General features: G+C 45.1%; 1 protein-coding gene across 1 annotated transcript in view; it reads right to left on the bottom strand.

Annotated features, from left to right (window-relative positions):
• ryr3 (ryanodine receptor 3) overlaps nucleotides 1–22,003 on the bottom strand; it is a 70,934-nt gene that overhangs the window by 29,516 nt on the left and 19,415 nt on the right. The window contains exons 5-37 of the mRNA XM_053880234.1: nucleotides 21,524–21,598; nucleotides 20,988–21,066; nucleotides 20,297–20,409; nucleotides 18,459–18,558; nucleotides 18,307–18,400; nucleotides 17,238–17,312; nucleotides 16,837–16,993; nucleotides 16,009–16,173; nucleotides 14,801–14,922; nucleotides 14,545–14,725; nucleotides 14,199–14,334; nucleotides 12,246–12,341; nucleotides 12,063–12,181; nucleotides 10,832–10,965; nucleotides 9,983–10,224; nucleotides 9,374–9,566; nucleotides 8,156–8,372; nucleotides 7,842–7,946; nucleotides 6,257–6,360; nucleotides 5,912–5,995; nucleotides 5,470–5,629; nucleotides 4,965–5,109; nucleotides 4,676–4,881; nucleotides 4,427–4,601; nucleotides 3,459–3,667; nucleotides 2,658–2,821; nucleotides 2,552–2,600; nucleotides 2,316–2,476; nucleotides 2,002–2,164; nucleotides 1,797–1,883; nucleotides 1,406–1,632; nucleotides 1,115–1,327; nucleotides 295–895 (exon numbers count right to left, since the gene is read on the bottom strand). Of these exons, the coding sequence (XP_053736209.1) occupies nucleotides 295–895; nucleotides 1,115–1,327; nucleotides 1,406–1,632; nucleotides 1,797–1,883; nucleotides 2,002–2,164; nucleotides 2,316–2,476; nucleotides 2,552–2,600; nucleotides 2,658–2,821; nucleotides 3,459–3,667; nucleotides 4,427–4,601; nucleotides 4,676–4,881; nucleotides 4,965–5,109; nucleotides 5,470–5,629; nucleotides 5,912–5,995; nucleotides 6,257–6,360; nucleotides 7,842–7,946; nucleotides 8,156–8,372; nucleotides 9,374–9,566; nucleotides 9,983–10,224; nucleotides 10,832–10,965; nucleotides 12,063–12,181; nucleotides 12,246–12,341; nucleotides 14,199–14,334; nucleotides 14,545–14,725; nucleotides 14,801–14,922; nucleotides 16,009–16,173; nucleotides 16,837–16,993; nucleotides 17,238–17,312; nucleotides 18,307–18,400; nucleotides 18,459–18,558; nucleotides 20,297–20,409; nucleotides 20,988–21,066; nucleotides 21,524–21,598 (5,151 nt within the window). The remainder of the gene's footprint in view (nucleotides 1–294; nucleotides 896–1,114; nucleotides 1,328–1,405; nucleotides 1,633–1,796; nucleotides 1,884–2,001; nucleotides 2,165–2,315; nucleotides 2,477–2,551; nucleotides 2,601–2,657; nucleotides 2,822–3,458; nucleotides 3,668–4,426; nucleotides 4,602–4,675; nucleotides 4,882–4,964; nucleotides 5,110–5,469; nucleotides 5,630–5,911; nucleotides 5,996–6,256; nucleotides 6,361–7,841; nucleotides 7,947–8,155; nucleotides 8,373–9,373; nucleotides 9,567–9,982; nucleotides 10,225–10,831; nucleotides 10,966–12,062; nucleotides 12,182–12,245; nucleotides 12,342–14,198; nucleotides 14,335–14,544; nucleotides 14,726–14,800; nucleotides 14,923–16,008; nucleotides 16,174–16,836; nucleotides 16,994–17,237; nucleotides 17,313–18,306; nucleotides 18,401–18,458; nucleotides 18,559–20,296; nucleotides 20,410–20,987; nucleotides 21,067–21,523; nucleotides 21,599–22,003) is intronic.

A 22,003-nucleotide genomic window follows, 5' to 3' on the forward strand; every position in this document is an offset into this window, starting at 1 on the left:
GTTTATTGGTGTGGTGTTGCAATGCAATCTTGTGACGGGGCACATTCTCCGTGTCTCCGCCTCTGTGGCCTGATTGATTCACTTTTAATGTCGGAGCATTGACAGGTTTCGCTGCTGAAATATTCAAGCCCTGCACTTCTGCATACTTTCCACCCAGTCCCAGAAATACCAACGAGTAAATCCTCTTCTGAGCAAAGATGATTGTAGCGGGGCAATTTCAGGAGAAAACACCTTGAATAATCTAAGAACGACACCATGAATAAATTGAGGCGTTGGACGATGTAAATGCTGTACCTGGCGTTTGACAGACTCTGGTAATGATTTCTCCAGCAGACCTTTGACTTGTGGTTTACTCTCTTTGGTCTCCTCTTCTCCAGCTTCGACAGCTTTCTCTTCGTTTCGGTTGGTCTCTTTCTCACCAGCAGCCTCCTCCCCCTTTGCCTCCTCAGCATCCTTGGCCTCCCCGAAGACATTGGGATCGATCAGGAGAAGGATCAGCCTCACCTCCTCGCTGGTCAGGACCCCCATGATTAATAGGGTTCCGATCAGCTTGAGAATGGGGACAAATTGATACTCCACGCTCCCGCCGACGGGGTCCCTGATGTAGATCCCACCGCCCTGCACGGCCTCTGTGAGCATGCTGATGGCCTTCTCTTTCAGAATGTCCAGCGGGATCACGGGGCTGTGGAGATACTGCTGACGCTTCTGGCTGATGATGCAGACGGGTGAGAAGTTGACCCGAGGCGTGAGGGAGGTGCTCAGGCCCACGCCGGGCAGCGAATGCCTCTTGGACTCATCTGGGAACAGCTTGATGGAGCGAGTCTCATCCGTCACAGGGATGATGAACTCGTTGTTCATCATCAGTCTAGCTTCCTTAGCTGTTTCAAGATGGATGCTGGGAATTACACAGGAAACGAGTCAATATAAAACAAAAGCTTTAACTGCCAAGAACAACTTGACTGTCACTGCTCCACCCACTCGTAGATGCCATGCTGACGTCCACACGCATCCTTAGTAATGAAAGATATGCAAACAAGAAGGTGATGTTCCTATGGCTCTGACACCATTTTCTTTAAGGCTATAAATCAGACATTGGGAGGCCAAAGTGACAAACCTGATGAGGACGTCGTAGAACCCCTCTCTCAACATGCCCGACAGATACTGGTTGTCAATGGTGTAGAGCAGCTGGGACTGGTCCAGATGGCTGCACAGGGTGTGAGCCACCCGAGTGTTTCCCAGCGCACACAGAGCGCAGTACAGCTTTAGGGTGTGGTAGTGGAACTTCCTCAGGTCTTCGTGCTCGGACAACTCAAGGATATCCAGACACCTGTGGCAGAAGACACCTCAGAGACCCGGACCTCAGTGCAAAACTCATCGGCACTAAAGCCAGTGGTTCTGTTCTGACCGGTTCTCTTCGGGGATGTGCACTGCCATCATCTGCAGCGGCTCCAGGCACTGGACCACCCAGCCGTGGCGCTCGCTGACCCGAGCCGTCTCCACACTCAGGAAGGTGTTCGGCATGCGGCTCCACAGCACTGCCACTATGGTCTGCACATCGATGCGGGGCGGGCACTTCGGCACTGGGTTCCTGTGCTCACTCTTAAATATGGCAGAGGAGAGCGGCATGGCATCCTGTGTGATGGCCGGATATGGAGATAATATCAGCACACTCCAGCACAGGAAACCATTCTCACTCATCAAAGAGACAGTGAGTGAGTCAGATCCTTAAGAACATTTTGGTCAATGTACTGAGCAACTCATTCAACTATAGTATAACTGTTGAGGGCAATACAAACCTCGATCTTGACAAACTCAAACTGGAAGAGGTTTGCACAGGTGGGTCGAGCAAACACAGCAGGGAACAACTTTGAATTTGGCTCCACCTTCACAGGAAGTATAAGAGCATCAGGCACACACAGTCATTTCTGACGGCACAGCTTTGAGTGACTGTTCTCTCTAATAAACCCAAAGAGCTCCTCTTTGTGTCTGAGCGTGCTGAACCTGATAAGTTGTGGGCAGCTCTTTGCCATTGGCAGTGAAGGAGATGATGCCGGTCGCCAGATCGATCGTGCAACCGATTTCCACGTCAGAGTTGGATCGACTGGAAGAGGAGGTGCTGATGGCGTCAGCTCCACACACCATGTAGCAGTTACTTCTCTGGACACTGCAGCAACACAGACGCACACAGCTTTGAATCAAGTCGACAAGCAAAGACTGAGGTCACGCATCTCACACTTATAAACTCTCCAGTGTTTGAATGAGCCACAAAATACTTAAATGTGTAAGATCCATGAACGTAGAAAGTGGGATCCCACCTCTCGTGGACGCGGCCTCGTTCGTCTCCCAGTGTGACAGTGACCGTCTGCGTCTTGCTGAGGCTGAAGTTCTTCGAGTGGTAGTGGTAATCAGGCGTGACCCAGCCCACCCACACGGACGCAGGATCCTGTCCAGCAAAGATTCTGACCGAGTGGCAATACTGCAAGCGGTAAGCAAAACCAGTCAGAAGAGGCAGCTTGAGATAAAGCAGGATCGACACGTCCAGAGCACTTACAGTTGTGATGCTTCCGTAGTCGACAGCTCCACCTTCCTTTGGTGGTTGGCTACAGGGAGAATATTTTTGAGCAACCTTTCCCACTAAAAACATCTCAGAGTCTCACCTGAGCTTTAGTGATTCGTCCAGTAGCATGTCGGCCGAGTAGCACTCCACAGGCATGCTCAGTCGGCAGTAGACCATGTCGTTGTTGCTGTTCTGGGTGCCAAAGGTCTTGTGGGTGACTTTGAGACAGGGAGGGCTGTCCACCGTCCCGTCGATCCGCGTCACCTGACAAAACACACACACGCACAACAGCGTGAGCCATACATCAATCAGCAAGTGAGGAAATCATTGCACACATCTCCTCACAAAAGGTTACATTATTTACAGACGCTCCATTGCTTCAGGGAATGAGTTGGCATCAAGAAATGAGAAAAGAAAAACATGCCATGCTCATATGCCATGTTCAACCTAACAATAAAATGAAAACTTCATCTATAATTAAGTTAAAAAGATGTTTTACATAAAAGCAGGTTAAGAAGGGAACCACATTTTATCAATAAAAAAACATAGTTCAAATGACTGTATATACAGTATATATGTCATGTGGAAATGTTCATTCAATTAAATCCATTGAGTTTTGATGACAAACACGAAACAAAGCAAAAGAAATGAAACACAAACAATTGGAAGGCATCTTGAGGAATATTTAGATTTATACAAATACAAACACACACATAACACTGCGTGTACACTTCCAGATACAATTACTATTGGAAAGAAGCACAAAACTCCAAATTATCAGTGAGTGTTTTTTTAAATAAGAAATTATAGGAGGGCAGCAACCTCCATTGTCTATGTTGCTAAGATGCGATTATATAGCATTGATTGGACCAACAAAAGCTGAGTCCGACAAAGCGGGTACCTCGATGTACATGTGGTCCTGCGGCACGTTTACGAAGGTGGGCAAGCGTTTGCTGAACCACATGGTGATCTCTCGGTTCATGTTCACAGCAAAGGGCTCGAAACCTTCCTGGAGACCACACATGGTGTAGTACTTGAACGTACTGGCATCTTTGCCAAGGTTCATCCGGCCGATCTGAGACATGCCCAGACTGCAGACGGGGATGAAACCTGGAGACACAGCAAGGGTAAATCAAGCAGAAGCAACTACCAAGACTGACTGGGTGGGTGGCGGTGATTAGAGATGACCACAAAAGAAGAACGCAATCATGTCCACACCAGGTCTGGCCAGGGATTCAGTTTGAAGATTCTTGTGTTGACAGCATGACAGACACCAGGAGCAGACAGACATTGGTGGTTATACATTCCTCCAAAATTTCTACTTGGTATTTATTGAATGAATGAGTGAACACTTGTGTAACACAAACATTTAATTTCAGAGAAGAGTAAATTTATTGAGGAGCTATAAAGCAAAATGGTGGTAAAGTTTGAGTGTTGAACATGGGAGACAGGAATAATGACATATATAAAGATACAACTCCAGAAAACTCTGGAGAGCGTGTTCCATTATTGATTTTGCTGGACACGCAGGCCACTTTATTACATGCCTCAGTGAGCGATGGACTAGGCAAAACAAAAAGATCAAACTGACTGAAATCTTTTATTCTGAGCCAAGACAGTCAACATTGTAATACATAACCACTTCATCCAAAACATGTATTCCAGGTCTCTCCTGCCCTGTCCTGAGCTGCGGTTCATTTCCAGGCTAATGGGCTGGTGTCACGAAGGACCTCATTAAACTGCAATATCATTAGCATTTTGCACTGCTATTAATTTTGGGCTCATGCTAACTGCCTTCTTAAACCTCCAGAGACGCAGCTGAAGATAAACAATCAGAGCAACACAATCGATAGAGAGTGAAGTTCTTACCGTCCTCAGTCTCGAAGTCGGCAAAGCAAAGTTCCGAACCCTTGTTGGTGATCAGCAGTTCACCGTTCAGAGTGAAGATCATGGACTTGTCCTCCATGTTGATCATGCAGCCGACCACGTCGCCTTTTTTCCAGGGGTGTCCAAAATAGCGCCCCCCTGCGTGCATACGTCGACCCTGAGGGGAAAAAATGTTCAATGACGATGACGTTGATGATGTGTTCTTGGCTAGACATCACAACAGCGGCTCACCCTGTAGCCATCAAACACGAAGGCCTGGTCGTCTGCACCCAGCTCCACATCCGGTCTGCAGGCTGGTCTGGCCCAGCCAACTCTCATGTCACCTCCTGTCAGAGCTTCAAACTCAAAATACCACTTTCCTGTTTTGACAGCGTACGTCTGTTCCACACGGAAGAAGCGAATGGTCTCAATGCTCTGGCAGTCCAGGGCGTGGACCACTGCAGCCAGACACAAAGGAAACACCTGAGAGTCAGTAGCCGACTACATTAGACATTTTAAAAAAATGTCCAATTTCACCCACCTTCCTGGTCCGGTGGGTCTATCTCATATCCGTACCCGACCAAGGTCCTGATGGCTTCTCTCAAACTGTCTCTGTTCGACTTCTTTGTGCGTTCGTCCAGTAAAGCGTAAGGCACCAGGCGAGGATTGCGTCTGCTCTTCAAATCCTGACACAGAAGACAACTTACTGGGCTTCTTTTCTTTTGGAATCAAATGTCAAGACAAAAATGTCAGCTTCCAGAAGCACTTCAATGTGCCACTTCAGCCATTGAAACCCGAGAATGGATGTGTTACCAGGTCATAATGTACATGTTACCATCCTAAACTTGATCATGGTTCACTTTTCCTTAGCTAGATAAATATGTGCAATTTAAAAGTATAATTGTAAAAAAAATGGAATCCATTGAAGAATCAAGTGTCACAGACACAAAGTACACAAACAATACAGTACGAATGATCCTGACTGGCAGGGTTCATAGGGCACTGACCCATGCCCAAGAATACATCAGTGAAAAAAGGGGATGTACCTGCTGGATGCCATAGGTCCATCCTTGCTTGATTCTATCTTTGGCCCAAACATTGTGTGCGTTCTCAGCTAATTTATCGACGAGCACCTCCTGACCAGCATTCAGCTTCACGTCAGAGAGTTCCAGCGGCGCAGGCTTGTATCCGTTAGACATCATGTACCTGAAGAAATGAAGGAGGGTGACTTGAGGATGGTGTAACACTGCCTCCAGAAACCAATTCTTCTCACTAAATTACTTCACAATGACTTAGTCACACCTATCATATTCATGTTCTCATCAGGTCCAAAACGGTCCAAACCACCTGGCTTACATGAAGTATAAAAAGATGACAACTCAAACATCATGGTTTTTAACGAGACCAATTGTAGTTGTTCCTGTTTATTATTGCTTTTGCGCATTGAAAATGTGAAACGACCTAACAAACAACAAAACGTATACTTACTCTTTGGGCAGCTTGATTTTCTTCAGGTCGTCCTCGGCATGAACGTTGACCTGAGCCACATGACATCCAAGGGCCATGAGGGTTCTGATGGAGCGCAAAAGAGATTTGCAATGAATGATTCAAAACGTTTCTGGCATCAGCATTCTGGTGCCATGTTGCTGTGGGAACAGGAGAGTTCTGCTCAGTTGCAAAAAAAAAAGCTCATTAGACAGAGACAAATGTGGTCGGATCGATACTGATGCTCACTGGTGAAATGAATATCAGACTGAAGCTTGTCGGGACCAGACAGACAGTCACATGCATGTTTGTATGTTTCCAACAGGTTGTCGTTAAAATAGCACTCACCTAAGAGTTTCACTCGACATCTGCAAGTTATAGTTTCTCTCCGTTTCAGGCAGCTTGGAGAAATCCACCAGACAAGGGTGCTGCCTCTTGTTGTCATCACGAACCTGTTGGAACAAATGAGAAGCAATGTACATACAGCTACTGTACACTGTATTCGGCATGAAGCAAAGCAAGTGTCTCTTCAGTTAAAGCTAACCCACTTGGTTTGTGTATCCACAAAATAAAACTTGTGCTATTGAACTGACCAACATAGGAATACTGCATGTACCAAACCTCTGAGGTCGGTTTGGATTTTCATGAGCAAACAGAGAATGTGTTGTGCTCTGGTCAAACAGCACTTCCTGCCCCAGAGAATGCTGGCCTTTTAAATGTCAGGGGGAAAAAAGCCTATGCACTCCTAGTTCAGCAACCCTGAAAATACTGCCGAGACAAGTGTCACAAGAAAAAAGACCAAAGTAATAATATAAGACAATTGTGTTAGAGTAGACTTTTGAAAATTCAACCTTTGACATAAGAGAAAATGTAAGTAAGATATTAAAAATACAGGTGATTATGTAGTAGTGCAAGTATGAATGATTTCCAGTGAATTGATACTGTGCAGGGAGCATCTAGTGTGATTTTCTTAAGAATAGAATTGTGAAGTTTCAGATGCCACCGACTGTGGTTCATCTTCCACTGGAGAAGTCTGACCTCGTGTCTGTCTGCTCCAGACGCTGGCAGATGTGTGAATATTTTCGTTGCACTCTAATTGAAGCCTCGGGAGAAAAAGTGTTAATGAGGCTCAATCAGCCAGAGAAGCAGAACTCCAAAGGCCACGTCTGTTGTTTGAACAAAAAAAAAACTAGATGCTTCCACGTTTTCACTGAACACAAAGCGGAGAGCTCTGTGGGAACATGAGCTCCTGCATACCAAGTCCAGTGGCCCGAGGCGGTGCATGTTTCAATCCCCGCCAACCTCACTGCAAGACTGATCTTACTCTTTGGCGAAAATACATGTCGCTTGCATTAAATGCTCGCTTGTTGAAGTCAAATCACACACCGAGCAGCAGTCTGGCTCTGCATTAGACTCCCAGGTGTGCTGCTGTTCTCCCTCCCAGCCTCAATTAAAGTCGATGTCACACTCTTGGAAGGTGAGAGGCCCAATAAATTGGCTAAACGGCCACCACGGCTTCGGCCTCAGAGGAGAGGCATCCACTGATAACCCCTGCTGTAGCAAAGAGGCGACGGGTGTGTGTGTGATCAGACTTCTAACGCCGCAGTGAGAGTGACAATGAGAACAAGAGGATTGAGATTAACAGAGGTGGCTGGCGTGAAAAGACGAAAGGATTCCAGCAAAATTCAATATCTCTCTCGTAAGAATACAGAAACATAAATTAGAACATCATCATGAGTCTTTCTTAATCCCCAGATCAGTCTTTTATGCAGAATCTAAACTCCTTGTTCAGACTGTACAGCGGTGATAAAATAAATATTTGTTGAAAAGGACATTTGGAGTTAATGAGCCATTAAAATTCACTTCCTGCTGAGAGATAAAGTCGACCTTCATCGCGGAAACGTCCCGCTCTGGTGTGTGGAAGCACTTGTACCTTGCCGTAGGTCCAGCCCAGTTCGATCTTGTTCATCCCCCACAGCTCGTGGATGTTCTCGGCCAGCTTGTCCCGGACGTTGTCCATGTGCGGCGGGAGAACAATCTTTAAGCACAGGAGAAGAACAGATGGTGAGTCTGGCTGACGTGGAACACACACGTGCCAAAAAAAAAAACTGTTTTCATATTAGCTCAGCAGACAGCTATTAATACACTTTGAATGGTAGCATTGAGAGGGCAACACAAACACAACAACACAGTGTAAGTGTAACTCGTACTTCAGTACATACAGCCTGTTTAATATGTACGGCTCACCGGGCTGGTGTCCACTGGAGTGGGGATGAAGGAGGACTGAGAGAGGAACTGAGCGGTGCCCAGCAGGTCTCGGACCCCTGAGTGGTCCCTCTTATACTCCTTCACAGGCTCCACGTGCATCTTCTCTTTGGGCAGCAGAGCCTCGTAGCACGGAGAATAGCCAGCAGGCGGTAGGAACTTGAAATCCCCGTGTCGACCGCCCAACAAGAAACGCACCCTGATGGGAACAGAAATTAGGCAGTAAGAGAAGATTCTAGAAACATTCAAGAATCATCAACTCCACACTCATCGGACTGGGAAAGAGTCCGACCTGAAAATAATAAAAAAATACATGACAATGATCTTAATTGAGTTTGAAGTTGTTTATTATTGACTGCTGCTGGAAACAGCTGGAGAACAGGAGTCCAACTCCAGGCCTGAAAGCGAAAATGACTTTACATCTCCAAATGCATAAATGTACTGTATATACTGTGGCTCACTTTTCGTCTATGAACCTGTGATCACTTAACGCCATTTCTTGGACGTCTTTTAATCTGAATTGAACAATGTGATGCAAATATTTCACTTCAACACTTTCTTTGGTCTTTTAATCTCAATGTGAATAAAAATAAGAGCAAATGAACTCGAAGTCTGAGTTCCAAAGATTTAAGAAGTGTTGTTTCTGATGTCTGAAGTTTGTGTTAACAGAAATGGTTCCACAAGGGTTCAATTGTTTGCCTGGGAGGGAGTCTGGAATGTCACTGTAGCTCTTTTTTTTTTTTCAATAATCTCAAATCTTTGTTTAAGAATCCAAATAAAAACCAAAATGTAATCTTATGTCAACTGAAAAGACAAATAAGTCAAATGAAACAAAAAAGAAAAATGATGCGTTTCCGTTACAGTCTGAACCAACCGCTTCTGGCACAGCACATCTGCACTTCACATCTCAACCTAGCTGCAATAATTGAACTCACAGTGATGAGTGAGGGGAACAGTCGCGGAACAAGCCGGACGGCTTTCATTTTAGAATAGTGCCGGATGGTGGTCAATGAGTCATAAATGTTGATGGCCTGAACCTTGAAAGATTTAACATTTGAAGTTACGCAGCAGATATATGGTAAAAGATGATTGTTAAAAACCTCTGGGGACGCTCTGCTCACACACGTCAGTGCAGTTTTGTGTATAGAAGCAAGTGAAGCAGAACATCAAAAGGCCACAAATCTGGGTGCAGCTTCTTACTTGACTCCTGCTGAGAAGCTGACGACAGGGAAGAAGAATCCATCTGTGTTGAAGTCCTCGAACATGCCCTGGACCGGCTGCCCGTTGATCCTGAACGACATGCTGGGAGCGCCCAGGTCCAGACAGCAGCTGACCACATCGTCTGAGTTCAGCAGGTGCTGGTTAATGGAGGCCACGGCCCGGGGGATTCGGCCTGGGCGGGGGAGGGAAGAGGATGGGTGTGGAAAGTTGCAAAGTCATTGCAAATGTGGGGCGGAATGATGAGGAGAGGAGGGAGAGATGGATGAAGCTTTGAAAGATGAATGAAAGCGTTGAGGGGAAGTGATGGGTCTCTGGGAGGATTTTGAAATATAGTCAGTCAATTTTGAAGGACTTTTCAAGAAGACGTTGCAACTGCTGTGCTGCCGTCAGTAGAAACTGGATGAGAGCAGGGAGGTGTAATGGGGACGAGATCGGAGGCTCCATAGTGACACTGACCTTCAGTGAATTGAAACTCAAAAGAGCGACCTTCGGAGCAGGCGGCTGCCCACATGGTCAGTGTGTAAATCAGAGTTTAACCTTTAATTGACTCATCAGTGTCCCAAGTATCTGCCACACAGAGATGCTCACCTGACCACAGATGCAGCCCGTCAAAGCTGTAAGAGTACAGGTCGTCACCGACGCCATTGCCTCCCCATCCTTCTCCCCCACCGGGATATGGCGCATAGCCTTTTGTGTTGGCCCAACCAACCCGAAGGTGGGTGGGCTCCCCGGTCACAAAGTGGTCCACCTGGTCGATCACCAGCTCAAAGTACCACTTCCTGTACTGCGCAGAGCCCTCGGCCATGCCCAGGAAGACGTTGGGTCGCATGCTGGAAGATTGAAGTGGAAGAGACAACCCCTCCAGAAATCACAAATAGATAGTCTATTCTGGAGAGATGTGTTCTATTTTGTCCCTCTGCCTCCTTGTCCTGTTCCTTTCATTCCCCTGCTATCTCAGTTTCCTTCGATAGCAATCTAAGTCACTGTCACCCGCCCTATCCCTCTATGCCAGCCGTTTTTTTCCTCAGTCTGTACTGACCCATATGTCTTGCCCCCCTTCTGTCTCATTCTCTTTTCTTCTTTTCATGCCTCCCTCAATTCATTTCTGTTAATCTCCTCGAGACAACATCATCATTTCATCTTTCCTCCAGTCTCCTTCTTTCCTTCATGCCTCCCTCACTCACTCACTCACTCGAGTCTCCTCCCAGTCCAGTGTTCAAAATCCTCCTCTCACTCCATCCTTAACTTTAGGTCTCCTCCATCAGCACACTCTTCCTTCACTGCTATACTTCCTGCTCCCTCCATCACCCTCTAATGAATCCCCCTTCACTACCTCTCTTCTATCTCTTCTTTTCACACTTCATTGAATCATCAGTGCTGAGCCAACATCCCTAGTGAACAGCTACAACTCACATCACAGACATCACTTGGCCTCACCTCTGGACGTCATTGACCAATCGAGTCTGAAGCAGCAGGTCCCTCTTTGGAAGCAGGTTGTCACAGATAAGGTTCTGATTGGCTCTCACTGCCACTCCGTTGCAGACGCACAGGGAACAAAGGACGTCCAGAATCTGACAGAAGACGTTGTAGGTATGAATCAATCACTTCAGGTTAGCTCCACAAACACGTGAGCAGGAGTGCGGTGTTTATCGCGGCAGGTCAAAGGACAAACCAGTGATGTTCTCACTTCATTCACACACAGCAGCTGGAGTTAACAAGTCTGGCCTTCATGACCCACAGAGTTTACAGAGCAAATGCTGTAAGTTTCAACTCATGATCACATGGTTAAAGAGTCAGAAGTGATGATGCTCGATGACGTGGGCCCTTTAACAGGAGCAAGTTTTCTATTTGTCATCTCAACTTCAGGATTAAAGTTTTAGGGATGATGAATGCCTCGTTTTACAATGACAGTGTCTTCATGGAGGGCTTAGTATTGTTGTCGTCAGCCTGTGAAGCAAGACGAGTAAGCAGATTAGAAGGATAAGCGCAGATACTGGCGGCTTTAGAGTCCCTGTCCGCAGAGAAAATGTTTGAGTTTCAAACAATGCACTTCAGTGGGAAAAGGTTTTCACACAGAAAAGTGAAGTAATATTCAATATTTTGACTGTACAATAAGGAAATCTATAAATATTGTTTTGCGACAAAATATGTAAAAATAAGAGACTTTTACTGTATTAACTCATAAAACTAATTCCATCCATGCTGAATATCTCATTTTATATTACTTAAAATCCATAAACTAAAGAATAGTAATATATATATATATATATATATATATATATATATATATATATATATATATATATATATATATATATATTTGCTATATAAATTGTGATTATTTGAAACATTAAAAAATAAAACAAAAGATCAATACAACACAAACAATGAAATAATAATGTAAAATTATAATCACAGCCAATAAGACATTAGCCAATATTAATGTTTCCCATCTAGTAGAAGCATAGTTCATCTAGCAGATTAACTGAACAACTGAATGAGATATTATGAACCAGTCCCATTAATTCTCCACTGTGTTTTCGACAGCATTATGTTCGGACGACATGCTGCTCCTGTTTGGTGTCTGAAACACCTCGGAGCCAAAAACCAATTAGCAGTCGCTCCAGAATTCACTTTGCCAACGCTGAGCTCCTATTTATAGTCCCACCTTGTGATTGCGTCCGTTCTTGTAGAGCAGAGAGATGATGGATTTAATGTGACCCCTTTGGATGATGTTGAGAGCCTCCGGGCTCTCGACCAAGATACAGTGCAGAACCTCAAGGATTCCTGAGATGAATTTAGCCACTTAATAAATAAAAGTTTCATCACAGAATCGTCACGACGATCGTACCGGAGGACGATTCCAGTCTCTCCAGTTTGCTGACCAGCCAATCCAAGTTGCATGAAAACTGGGTGCAGTTGTTCCTGTTTCCTCGAATCAATGAAGCTGAGAAACGTACAAAAGACAGACAGATGTTACCGGCGTGTGACATTAATATTCATTAGCGGAAAACACTCAAACTGTCATTACTCTCCTCTGATGTAAAATGCATGAGTAGAACTGGACCACTGGCTCATTCATCAAGACGGGAGAAAAATGATGACGCCAGCGACAGAATCAGCAGGACTTTCCCCAAAGTGTGGGAGATTAATCTCATTGGTGTCAGTTGTCAAGAGTCTATGAGAAATGTAACTGGTGGGAAGGACACATGCTGAAGCTTTTCACTTCCTCATTGTAGATTATGCGTTTTCATTCAATTTTTTTCTAAATGGTTTTTGTTGCTCTTACTCCAAAGTCACAGGTGAATCACTTGTCAGACTACAACTATAATCTTTTGTCAAATAATTCAACACTACAACTGATGTCTGACACAAATTTGGGGAAAAAGATTTGAAGCATTTCAACAAATAAGTGTGATGGTTGCATTTGTGGGACATTTAGGACCAAATCCAGACCAATATCTGAGCAGAAGCTTATTGAAAATGCATTCCCTCAGTTTATGCCCTTCAGAGCACAGGCTCCCCAGCTTCACTTCGATGGGTCCAGATTTGTTTTCCATCGAAGTTTGAGTACTGAGGTGGTGGCGTGCATGAGTATAAATCAATGCTATCACTACTGGCAACTTGTTTGAATTGATTAAAGGCTTGCTAACTATTTGGAGAAAGTCCATCATTGAGATGGATGGAAAAGGGTTTGATTGATTGAACAACAAGAAATGACTCAAATGTTCATCCCAACATTTTTTAATTAAATTGCCTTTAAAAAGCTCTTGGACCATTGTATCCTATGCCTCTTACGCATAGAGTGAGGGGGGGGGGGGGCACCCTGGACATTACAGAGCACTGCTCACTTGGCCAATAGAGAGTCATCAGGTCACCACTCTGGGATTAAACACCAGAGTGGAATAAAAACTAGAGAGCCAGGATTCTATTTTTTTGCACACTTCAGTAATTTTGTCTGCTTGCATGTGAATTCCTCCCAGATTCTCTTCTCCACAGGAGATCTGAGGGCAAACATCTATGTGGCACATGGCAAACATAATGCTCATATTCATTTCAAACCGTGCAACACTTTCATCCTTTCAGCCTCACCACAAGAGAAGCAACATGGTGTCTGAAGCCCATTGCAACCTAGAGATATTGGAGAAACCTCTCCACGAATGGGACATCACAGGAGAGCTAACTACTCTCAGACCTGGCACTCCATTTACACCTTGCAGACACTCTTTCGGAGATGGTAATGTCCACATCTTGGCGTTGGAGGGCTTAGACGCCATCTTTCAGCCTCATACAATGCTGTCCTTATTACCATCCTTGCCCATTCAGCTTGTCTGATATAAGCCTGAACTCCAACCCAGCACACCAGAACTGAAGAAGCCTGGTTGCTCCTCCTCGGTGGTGACCCGCCGAGTGTATTAGAGGATTACTGAGGTGTGTGCGAGTGTTTCATGTGTGAGAAAACATGCTGCGGCGTGATGAGGAATATAAGGGCAGTCAAGGTGAGCTGCTCTTGCAAAGTCCGGGTGACAGCAAAACAAACGAGCAGGTTTTTGGGAGAGGAAAGTTTTCAGGGTCAGAGCATTAGCATTCATGACAGGGCACAGCCCGCCTCTCCGCCGGCCCACCCTCAGAGAGTGGGATAATGGCAGCACCTGTGACAGCTGGCATTTTGTCACTGGTGCTACAATTTCCTGAAATATGCAGCTCAATTGTAGGTGATGATCACACTGCTCTGAGAGAAATGTGCACTAAACGTAATGAATCGAACTCTGTGGAGGACTGACGGAGGACGCTCGACACTTACCCAACAGTTCGTAGAGGAGGTTAAGAATGTCCTTCCACGCAGCGCCTGCCTCTTCCCCGGCCAACTCTCCGAAGTGAGCGGCGCTGTTGTACACATTCATGCGGTCGATGCATTTGGACAAGAGAGATAGCATGCCCTGGAAGACATGGGTTCATCTCAAGGTCATTCAATAGCACACCGGGGCAATAATCTGTTGGATTCACAAAACCCAAACTCATTATTCTGGCTGGAAATTGGGCAGAGGGACAAGGTGGTTAGGAAGCACACAGAAGAGGAGAGAGGACGACCAGAGGAAAGCCAACATGGTAATGAGTCAGTGAGGTCAGTTTTATTATCGGATCATCACCTCTTCCTTAAACAGATCCTGACGTTTGATGAGTGAGCGCAAGAGGGACTGCTTCTCTTCGTGATTCAGCTCAGAGTCAGGCTGCTTGAAGTACTCGATCAGGTCGTTGAGCGTCTGCAGAACCTCTTCGACATACCCGGCGACCCCGTTGGACTCGCCAGCCGCCATGCTGTCCAAAGCCCTGCCGGGACACAAGGCCAGCCATGAGAGAAGAGCAGAGGTGAAGCAGCGGTAAGAAAAACGCTTCGGTGGCTACTTGATGAAGTTGGTGAACAGAAAGGTGGTGTTCCGGATGATGCGAGCAGCGCGGGACTCTTCATGTTGGCAGCGCTGGAGAATCAAACCATCGTCCATGTGACCTTCAGAGTGCAGGCAGGCCTGGTGAAGCAACACAGGAGTGTCAATAATTTAACATGCCAGAGATCCAATAAATGTTGAGGTCAAAAAACATGTTCAAGAATTAGAAAACATCCAGACAATATGATTACTGATCAAACGCTTGCTAAAGGTTAGATCCTTCGGAATTGCAAGGAATATAGGTGAAAAAAAAAATACTTGTGAGTGGGACTGAAACATGCTCTTGTTATTGTCACAGTGATACTGAATAAATGATTAAAACACCCGTCAAGCGTGAAACATTTGCATCTTGTCAGTGTTCTAAAGAGGGAAGTACTCTATGTTCATACACCAACTACAATCCACTTTTGGGACTTTAAAGTCCGTTGACCTCGAAATGAAATAGAAACAACATAAATTGCAACTACAGCAGGGTATATGACAACGTATATGGCATTTTCACTGTGAGGTTTGTGTTGACTTAAACATCAACAATCTCACTGTCACACTGCGTGTGTAACACAAACAGACTCAGATCTGCCGCCTCATGCCTTTAGGCAGCTAATGAAGCTTCTGATCAAGAAAAGGTGCAGCAGGTGTGATGTGTTGAGTGACCATCACACCCTTGTGTATAAAGCGAGCGGGGTTCGGCCAAGTCTGAGGAGACTTTGAGTTCTTGAGAGAAGCCTGACATTCATCTTCCCCCACACCACACTGCTCTTCTGTTGCACTCAAACTCAATTCTCACCACATGCTTCAACAGACGTGCAGGTTCATGACGCGTGAAGGGCATCGTGTGGGTTTGAGTAATGACATTAACAGTGAAGCACAAACATTTAAATAGCAGCCACAATTATTGCTGACAATGAGAACAGACAGATTAAGATTCAGGATTTTGGGAGCACATATGCCTTTGATGACAGATCTCAAAGCAATAAGTGAGTCTCTTGGAATGACGTAACACTGAAAAACTACTGAAGTAAAGAGGTCAATGCCAATGTGCAGAGTGAACTTGACTAAAGCAGACAACCCTACTTTAAGAACAAAAGCTCAACAATCTTATTTTTTTATTATGACCTCTAAAGCACTTTCTGTTGTTCCACAAAATTTGTCAAACATCTCTCTTACTCTTCTTTTCAGAGGACCGAGGCGAGAAGACTTGGCATCAGGTGCTTGGTAAGAAAGCCACAGTCCTGTGGCCAAGTGCATGATGAAGCAGACAGAGTCTCCATACTTGATCTCTGGCACACCCATGCCATCAATGTCCCTCTTTGGACTGGTGTCGCCCTTTTCCTGTGACAACACGAAACAGTTGTTTGAGCTCTGAAGTCTTGTTGAGGGTCAACAGAAAATTCTAGGAGTATTGGATGAAGAATGTTGGAGCACCGACCAGAAAAATGGAGAAGAAGAGGACAACTGACTAGGTTCATAGATGTGATGAATGAGAGGTGTGACGAGGGAGGATGATGAAGACAGGTGAAGGTTAAGGACTTAGTGACCAAATAGAAAGACGGTACAATCTTAAATAGATTACAGTGTTGTAGATCCAACGTGAAATCGTCAAGACCAGAGTGGAAAGAAGCCAAATGGGGGATCCAATCTCTCATTCAAATGGATGACCACGAGTTGTGAAGGTTACTCTGGCAATTTGGTTTTAAGTTGCTCCTGCTGGTTCATTGGGGGACAATTCTGCAGGATTCAGCACCAGGGAATTCAGGAAGCTGTACATGTTTTTGAATAATTGGAAAATGATTCCCGCTGAGGATATGAGGTCCACTGTTACTTTTATGGTAACAAGCTTCAGTCGCCTGTGGTTCATAGTAATGTTGAATATGTACTTTGCACGAGTTTCAACAATCCCTCAGTGGCACAACAGATGGGTCAGATGGGCGGAAAAAAGGACGATGAATGCTCCGTTAGTTTTTTTGCATCAAGTGTTGAGTCTGACAGACCAACCTTGGAGGGCCTGAAGCAGAAGGCGGTGGCGGTGGTGTCAGACTTCTCCCTGTCCTGCAGAACCAGGCCACGGTCTTCAGTCAGGGCCAGATAGTGACCAGTGGACAGGTGACGGAGTCTGAAGGCCTGACCCCAGCGGATGTGACTACTGCTCCAGCTGCAGACAGATAAAATTATTAGTCAAAACTTGCTGGTAACGTTTGTTGTGTGTCAGGGATTCCCGGTAAGAGGCTTCATGTGAGGCGAGGAAAGAAGAGCTGAGGGGGTGTAGACAGCCTCTAACCTGAATCACAGCTCCTCTGAGATGTTTTGAGTGCTTTGTGGATCTTTAACGGAGTGGTGGGAATCTCAGTGTTGCTACCTTTAACTCCTGGTGTGTGGGTGTGAATCCCTGATCTCACCTGATCCTCAAAGGCTCCAGTCTCCACAGCGAGCGAGCCCTCGATGCTCCCTTCCCTGCCTCGTAGTTGACAATCCTGAAGGGACGCAGACACACACCGTGAATCCTCCAGAGCAATGAGATCATTTCTAACCGTAATGGAAATCAACAGGGGAACATTCCTTTGTCACAGTATGTTAAATGTATACCACCTACAGCCTATCGATTAGCAGGAGAGAGTGGGAATATGCAACATGAATTAAGGCAGGTTTTGTGCTTAAATAACCATAAAGGTATTTAACACAGAGACTTTATTGAGAGCTGAACAGCTTAAAAAGCAGGAGTGAAACCGACAGGACCAAGCTGTTAGCAACCAGAATTTTTGTGAGGTTAAACTCCTCTGTGGTCGTACATGAGTAAGAAGAGCGTCGACTTCAGATCACAATCAAATTCAATCAACTTTGCACTCATTATCCAAGGTCAGGTCATAGGGACAGCGGTCAGGAGCATACGGCTCTCCTGAAACCTTCTCCAACCAAAAGACACGCCCGGGGACAGTGGGACATACCCTGAGTACCTCGCCAGGGACATTCCAAAGAAGATGCCTGAGCCAAATGAAGAAAGAAATGGCCTCTCTCAAGGTCATAGTATCAACCTGCTCTAGAGGAGCTGGGCTCTCTTCCACTCTGGACTTACCATGGAGTACCGGAATCAGGAAATGTGTGATTGGGAGGAACCTCCTCTCCGATCTTAACCCCATTGATTGTTTGTTTCCAGACTTCTGAGCTTGTCACAGTAACAAACCGCATATTTGCGCAAAAGGGCATTCCTCCTCAGGATGTGCGGCAGGAGGAATGTTTTGGCTACAGCTTGGTGATCGACTCACCAGATCCGAGTCACATGTCTTGGACATGATTGGGGGGTTATTTTAGGGTTTGGTGTCAAAGTCAACCATGAAAGTGTAAGTCAAAGTGGGAATAAGATTTCTATTTATTGGAGAGTTGATACAGTAAGAACCTGTTCTTTAGCAGGGTGCCAGATTTTCAACCTTTCATTGATCATTTCATCATCACAATTCAATTTTAACTGACCTTTGCTCCTCTTCGCTCTTGTCTGCTCCAGGGATGGTCAAGCTCTCATCATGTCCATGACACAGACGCATCACATGACCACCAATCAAATACCCTGATCAGAACAGAGCTTCACTATAAGATTGATGTTGGAACATTCAGTGGGTACTTGCCTACGGCCATGTTGCTGGAGGAGAAGGTGGGCTGGACATTCCACAGAGTCTGCATGAACGACGCGTCCACTTGGATATTCCCATTGGAGATGGAGAGATGCTGAGAGCAAAAAGTAACACAAGGCAGATGAACTTCCTTACAGAAGAAACTCAGCAAACCTCAGCAAAACTACACGAGCTGTCTGACTTGGGATTTGAAAAAAAGAGATTAACACGACGTCTCTGATGCTCAGTGTTTGAGGGCTAAATGCAGCGCAGCATCAGTGTTCCCTGAACGTTGAGATAATACACAACATTCATTTCTTCCTACGCTCACACACTTGGAGCTGCTCCCAGTTGCCTCGAGGCAAGACTCAGCAGTGAGTGGAGCCTCAGTTGACGCCGGCCTTTAACTACGTCCTCCGAGAGTTCAGAGCGGTGATTAACAGCATGAAAACGCAGAAACTTTTATGGATCCTCCATAAAGTTTGTGATGATGAAACCTTACCTACGAGTTGTGTAAGTGAAGAAATAATCCTGGAGATGGTGTCAACACAAAGGCAGATCTATGTGATTTATGAGGGCGAGAACATAAGAAATTGAGGATCCAAGTGTTCAGGAGTCATTTAACATGAGGATGACTTAAACTTGTTTCACACTAACACAATATCATGTTACGTATTAGTGTGATTCCTCCACCTCAAGAATCATCTCTCAACTCCCCTCCCTCAATCATATTCATTTCTACTGTACATTTAACATAACTTCTATTGCGTTGTAACCTAATGCTCATTGAGCTATATAGACATTTAAATTACTGTGTTGCCATCTGTTTGTATTTTTAATTTGTGCTGTAACAGCCGCTCAATCTTTTATTGGTTCCGTGACATATTAAAGTCTGTGTTTGCAAAGCTATTTTGAGATGGACACTGTGCAGCATGATGCAGGTACTGAAGTCTTCGACGGTAGTATTTTAATATCTTTCAGGATCAGTGCAGTTCTTACATCAACGGACCATCACACTGAGCCCTGACGACAGCCCACTTGTATCATTTGTAACCATCTCAGGTGCCTTGTGAATGACTTCCACTGCCAGAGACCTGGCACACAGCGCTACAGTAGGTCATATGGCTGAAAACGATGAGGATGATATTTTTGCTATTTGCTTGCATTTTTTCCCTCACAGCAATCGCTTCTTTCCATTCTGTGCACGTCCGCCCTCCTTCCTATCACCTGCTATCCCTCTCACACATGCCCTCGGCAACGCAAGCTAATTTAGGTCAGGTGTGTCATCTGCACGAGGGACTGTCAACAGTGGATTCAATGGAAATTTTTTTTTAATGCTGGCTGCAACTCTTTAGAAGGATCAGATCTGTGCAGCAGATTAGAGAAGAAAATTTCCCTGAAGTGCGTTGGCACTCTAAGATGAGCGTACGACGCACAGCTATGACTGAGTGCGTGTAAATGTATGTTTTCTTCACTTCAAGACCTCATACTGAATTTTGAGCACTGATAGGAAAGTGAGGGCAGCCGAACCTGCAAAAGAGGACCATTAAACATCCCTGTGTCTATCAGATGCACCAGGAAGTCAGACTGCTGCGTATTCATGAGGGTGAAGGTGGTAAAGCTTATCTGGAATGATGAGCTTCCGTACAGACTTGAAGTGAAGAGTCATATTTAAATAGGGCGACTTCTTAGACTCAGATTCTCTTTCAGATATCAGGAGCTGCTATCAGACCCGAAGGAGTCTGGGAGTGTAGAGAAATTAGTGCTGCTACTTTTTTAGAGGGAACGTGATGCAAAGACCCAATTAAGGACAGTTACAACAAACTAAATCAAAATGACACCAGAAGACTGACCAAATATCTCTCTGTGGACACGCTGACCAGAATCAGGTCGTCGCCGATGCGGACCTTCTCTCCCTCTGACCTCTGTTTTGATGCGGGATGGATGGTCCACCAACATGACTCTCCTGTTGAAACCAAAGAAAATTACTAACCGTTTCAATGGTAAAACCAATGACACTGAATTGAATCAAGCAATCTTTGGTTTTCCTCTTCATTAAAAGGAAATTACCTTTCTGCCTGTAAAAAGTTACAGGGACCGAGCATTCATGCCAGAAACACAGGCCCCCTTGACCAGTCCATGACCAGTTCACTCCAATGCTCTGCTACCACCTCACTGTGCTGAACCTCTTTTCCAGAGTTTTAGTTCAATAAAGTCCGGCGGCTCATCTGTTCTTGCTTAATAGGTCATTGGGGGAGCAGAACCCACTTAAACATTTTGTCACCACTTGTGTCTTGAGTGATTATTCCACTAAATCACAACTGGTCACTTAGAAATGTTCATGAAAAGATCAATCAGTAAGACCGGGTATGCAAGTTCAAAGTCCGTAATCAGTCCTCAGCGTTTACTGACGCACGATTGAAAAAAGGAAAAAGCCAAAGCAAAGCCAGTGAAATGAACAAAGATCTTAAGGAGATGAAAGCGCCCCACATGCTCCCTGAAGAATCGAAATGATGAAGCTGCATGGAAGACTTTGAACCGTACCGACTGAATCCTCTTGCAGTCCGACATCAAATGACAACTTGTCCGTGAGCGACCTGGACGTCTTCAAACAAGTCAAGTACTTGAGAAAGAAAAGAGAAAAGATTAGCACTGAAACATGAAAGCTGAGAGTCTACGGAGTCGATATGTTCATTACGCGGCAATGTTAAAAGAGCTGCACATGGTTTCATCTAATATGGTGGTTTCACACTTTCTTACTGCCTTCTACAGCTGTGTTAAATGTTCGGAAGGTGTTACACAAACACAACAAACACACTTTGCAATCCCTCTATTATTATTACAGTGTTTACACACTATATACACCATATACTTTTCATTTGTGTCTATTTGAAGCCTTCCGAAAGCCTTCCTGAGGTTTTTTTTAGACCTTGTCTCAGGAGACCGGCAGTGCTAACCCGTCACCAGACAGCACCAAAACTACAATATCAGCACGCCGCAGGTGAGATTGAAAAATTGAACTCAAATATGATATATAATGGTCTAAATGTGTCTGTCATCCGCTAATGCGTTGCACTCACCATGCCACTGAAGGAGTGGCGTAGGAGGATGGCGTGACCGTAGAGCAGTGTCCGGTGTCCGCCCCCCTGACCCGCCTGTCCAGACATACAAACAATCATTCACATTCTTCAGTTACAGAGAAATGTGGCCTCCATTAGTCCACATGAAGAGTGTTGGGAAAAAAAAGTGTTTCAATCCAAGTGCATCAGGCAGACAGGAGCACACACATATTAGAGAGCAAAAACATTCTTGTCACATACAAGTATGTGAGGCTTGCATGATGGAAGAGAAAAGATCCAGAAAAAGATTCAACTGTGCCGTTGAGGAGAAAAAAGAAAGCTCTACTTACCCTTTTAATCAACCTCTGGTTGCAAGAGATGGAAGATAAGATATCATCAGCAGTTGGTTCTAAATTTAAATGAAAGTCAGACTGCGAGGCAAAGCAGCTTGTCCTCTGATGTCTGTGTTTCAGTCGGCTCATGTACAAAAGCAGTAAAGCC

Source organism: Synchiropus splendidus, chromosome 12 (genome assembly GCF_027744825.2).
Source record: "Synchiropus splendidus isolate RoL2022-P1 chromosome 12, RoL_Sspl_1.0, whole genome shotgun sequence".
Lineage (NCBI taxonomy): Eukaryota > Metazoa > Chordata > Actinopteri > Syngnathiformes > Callionymidae > Synchiropus > Synchiropus splendidus.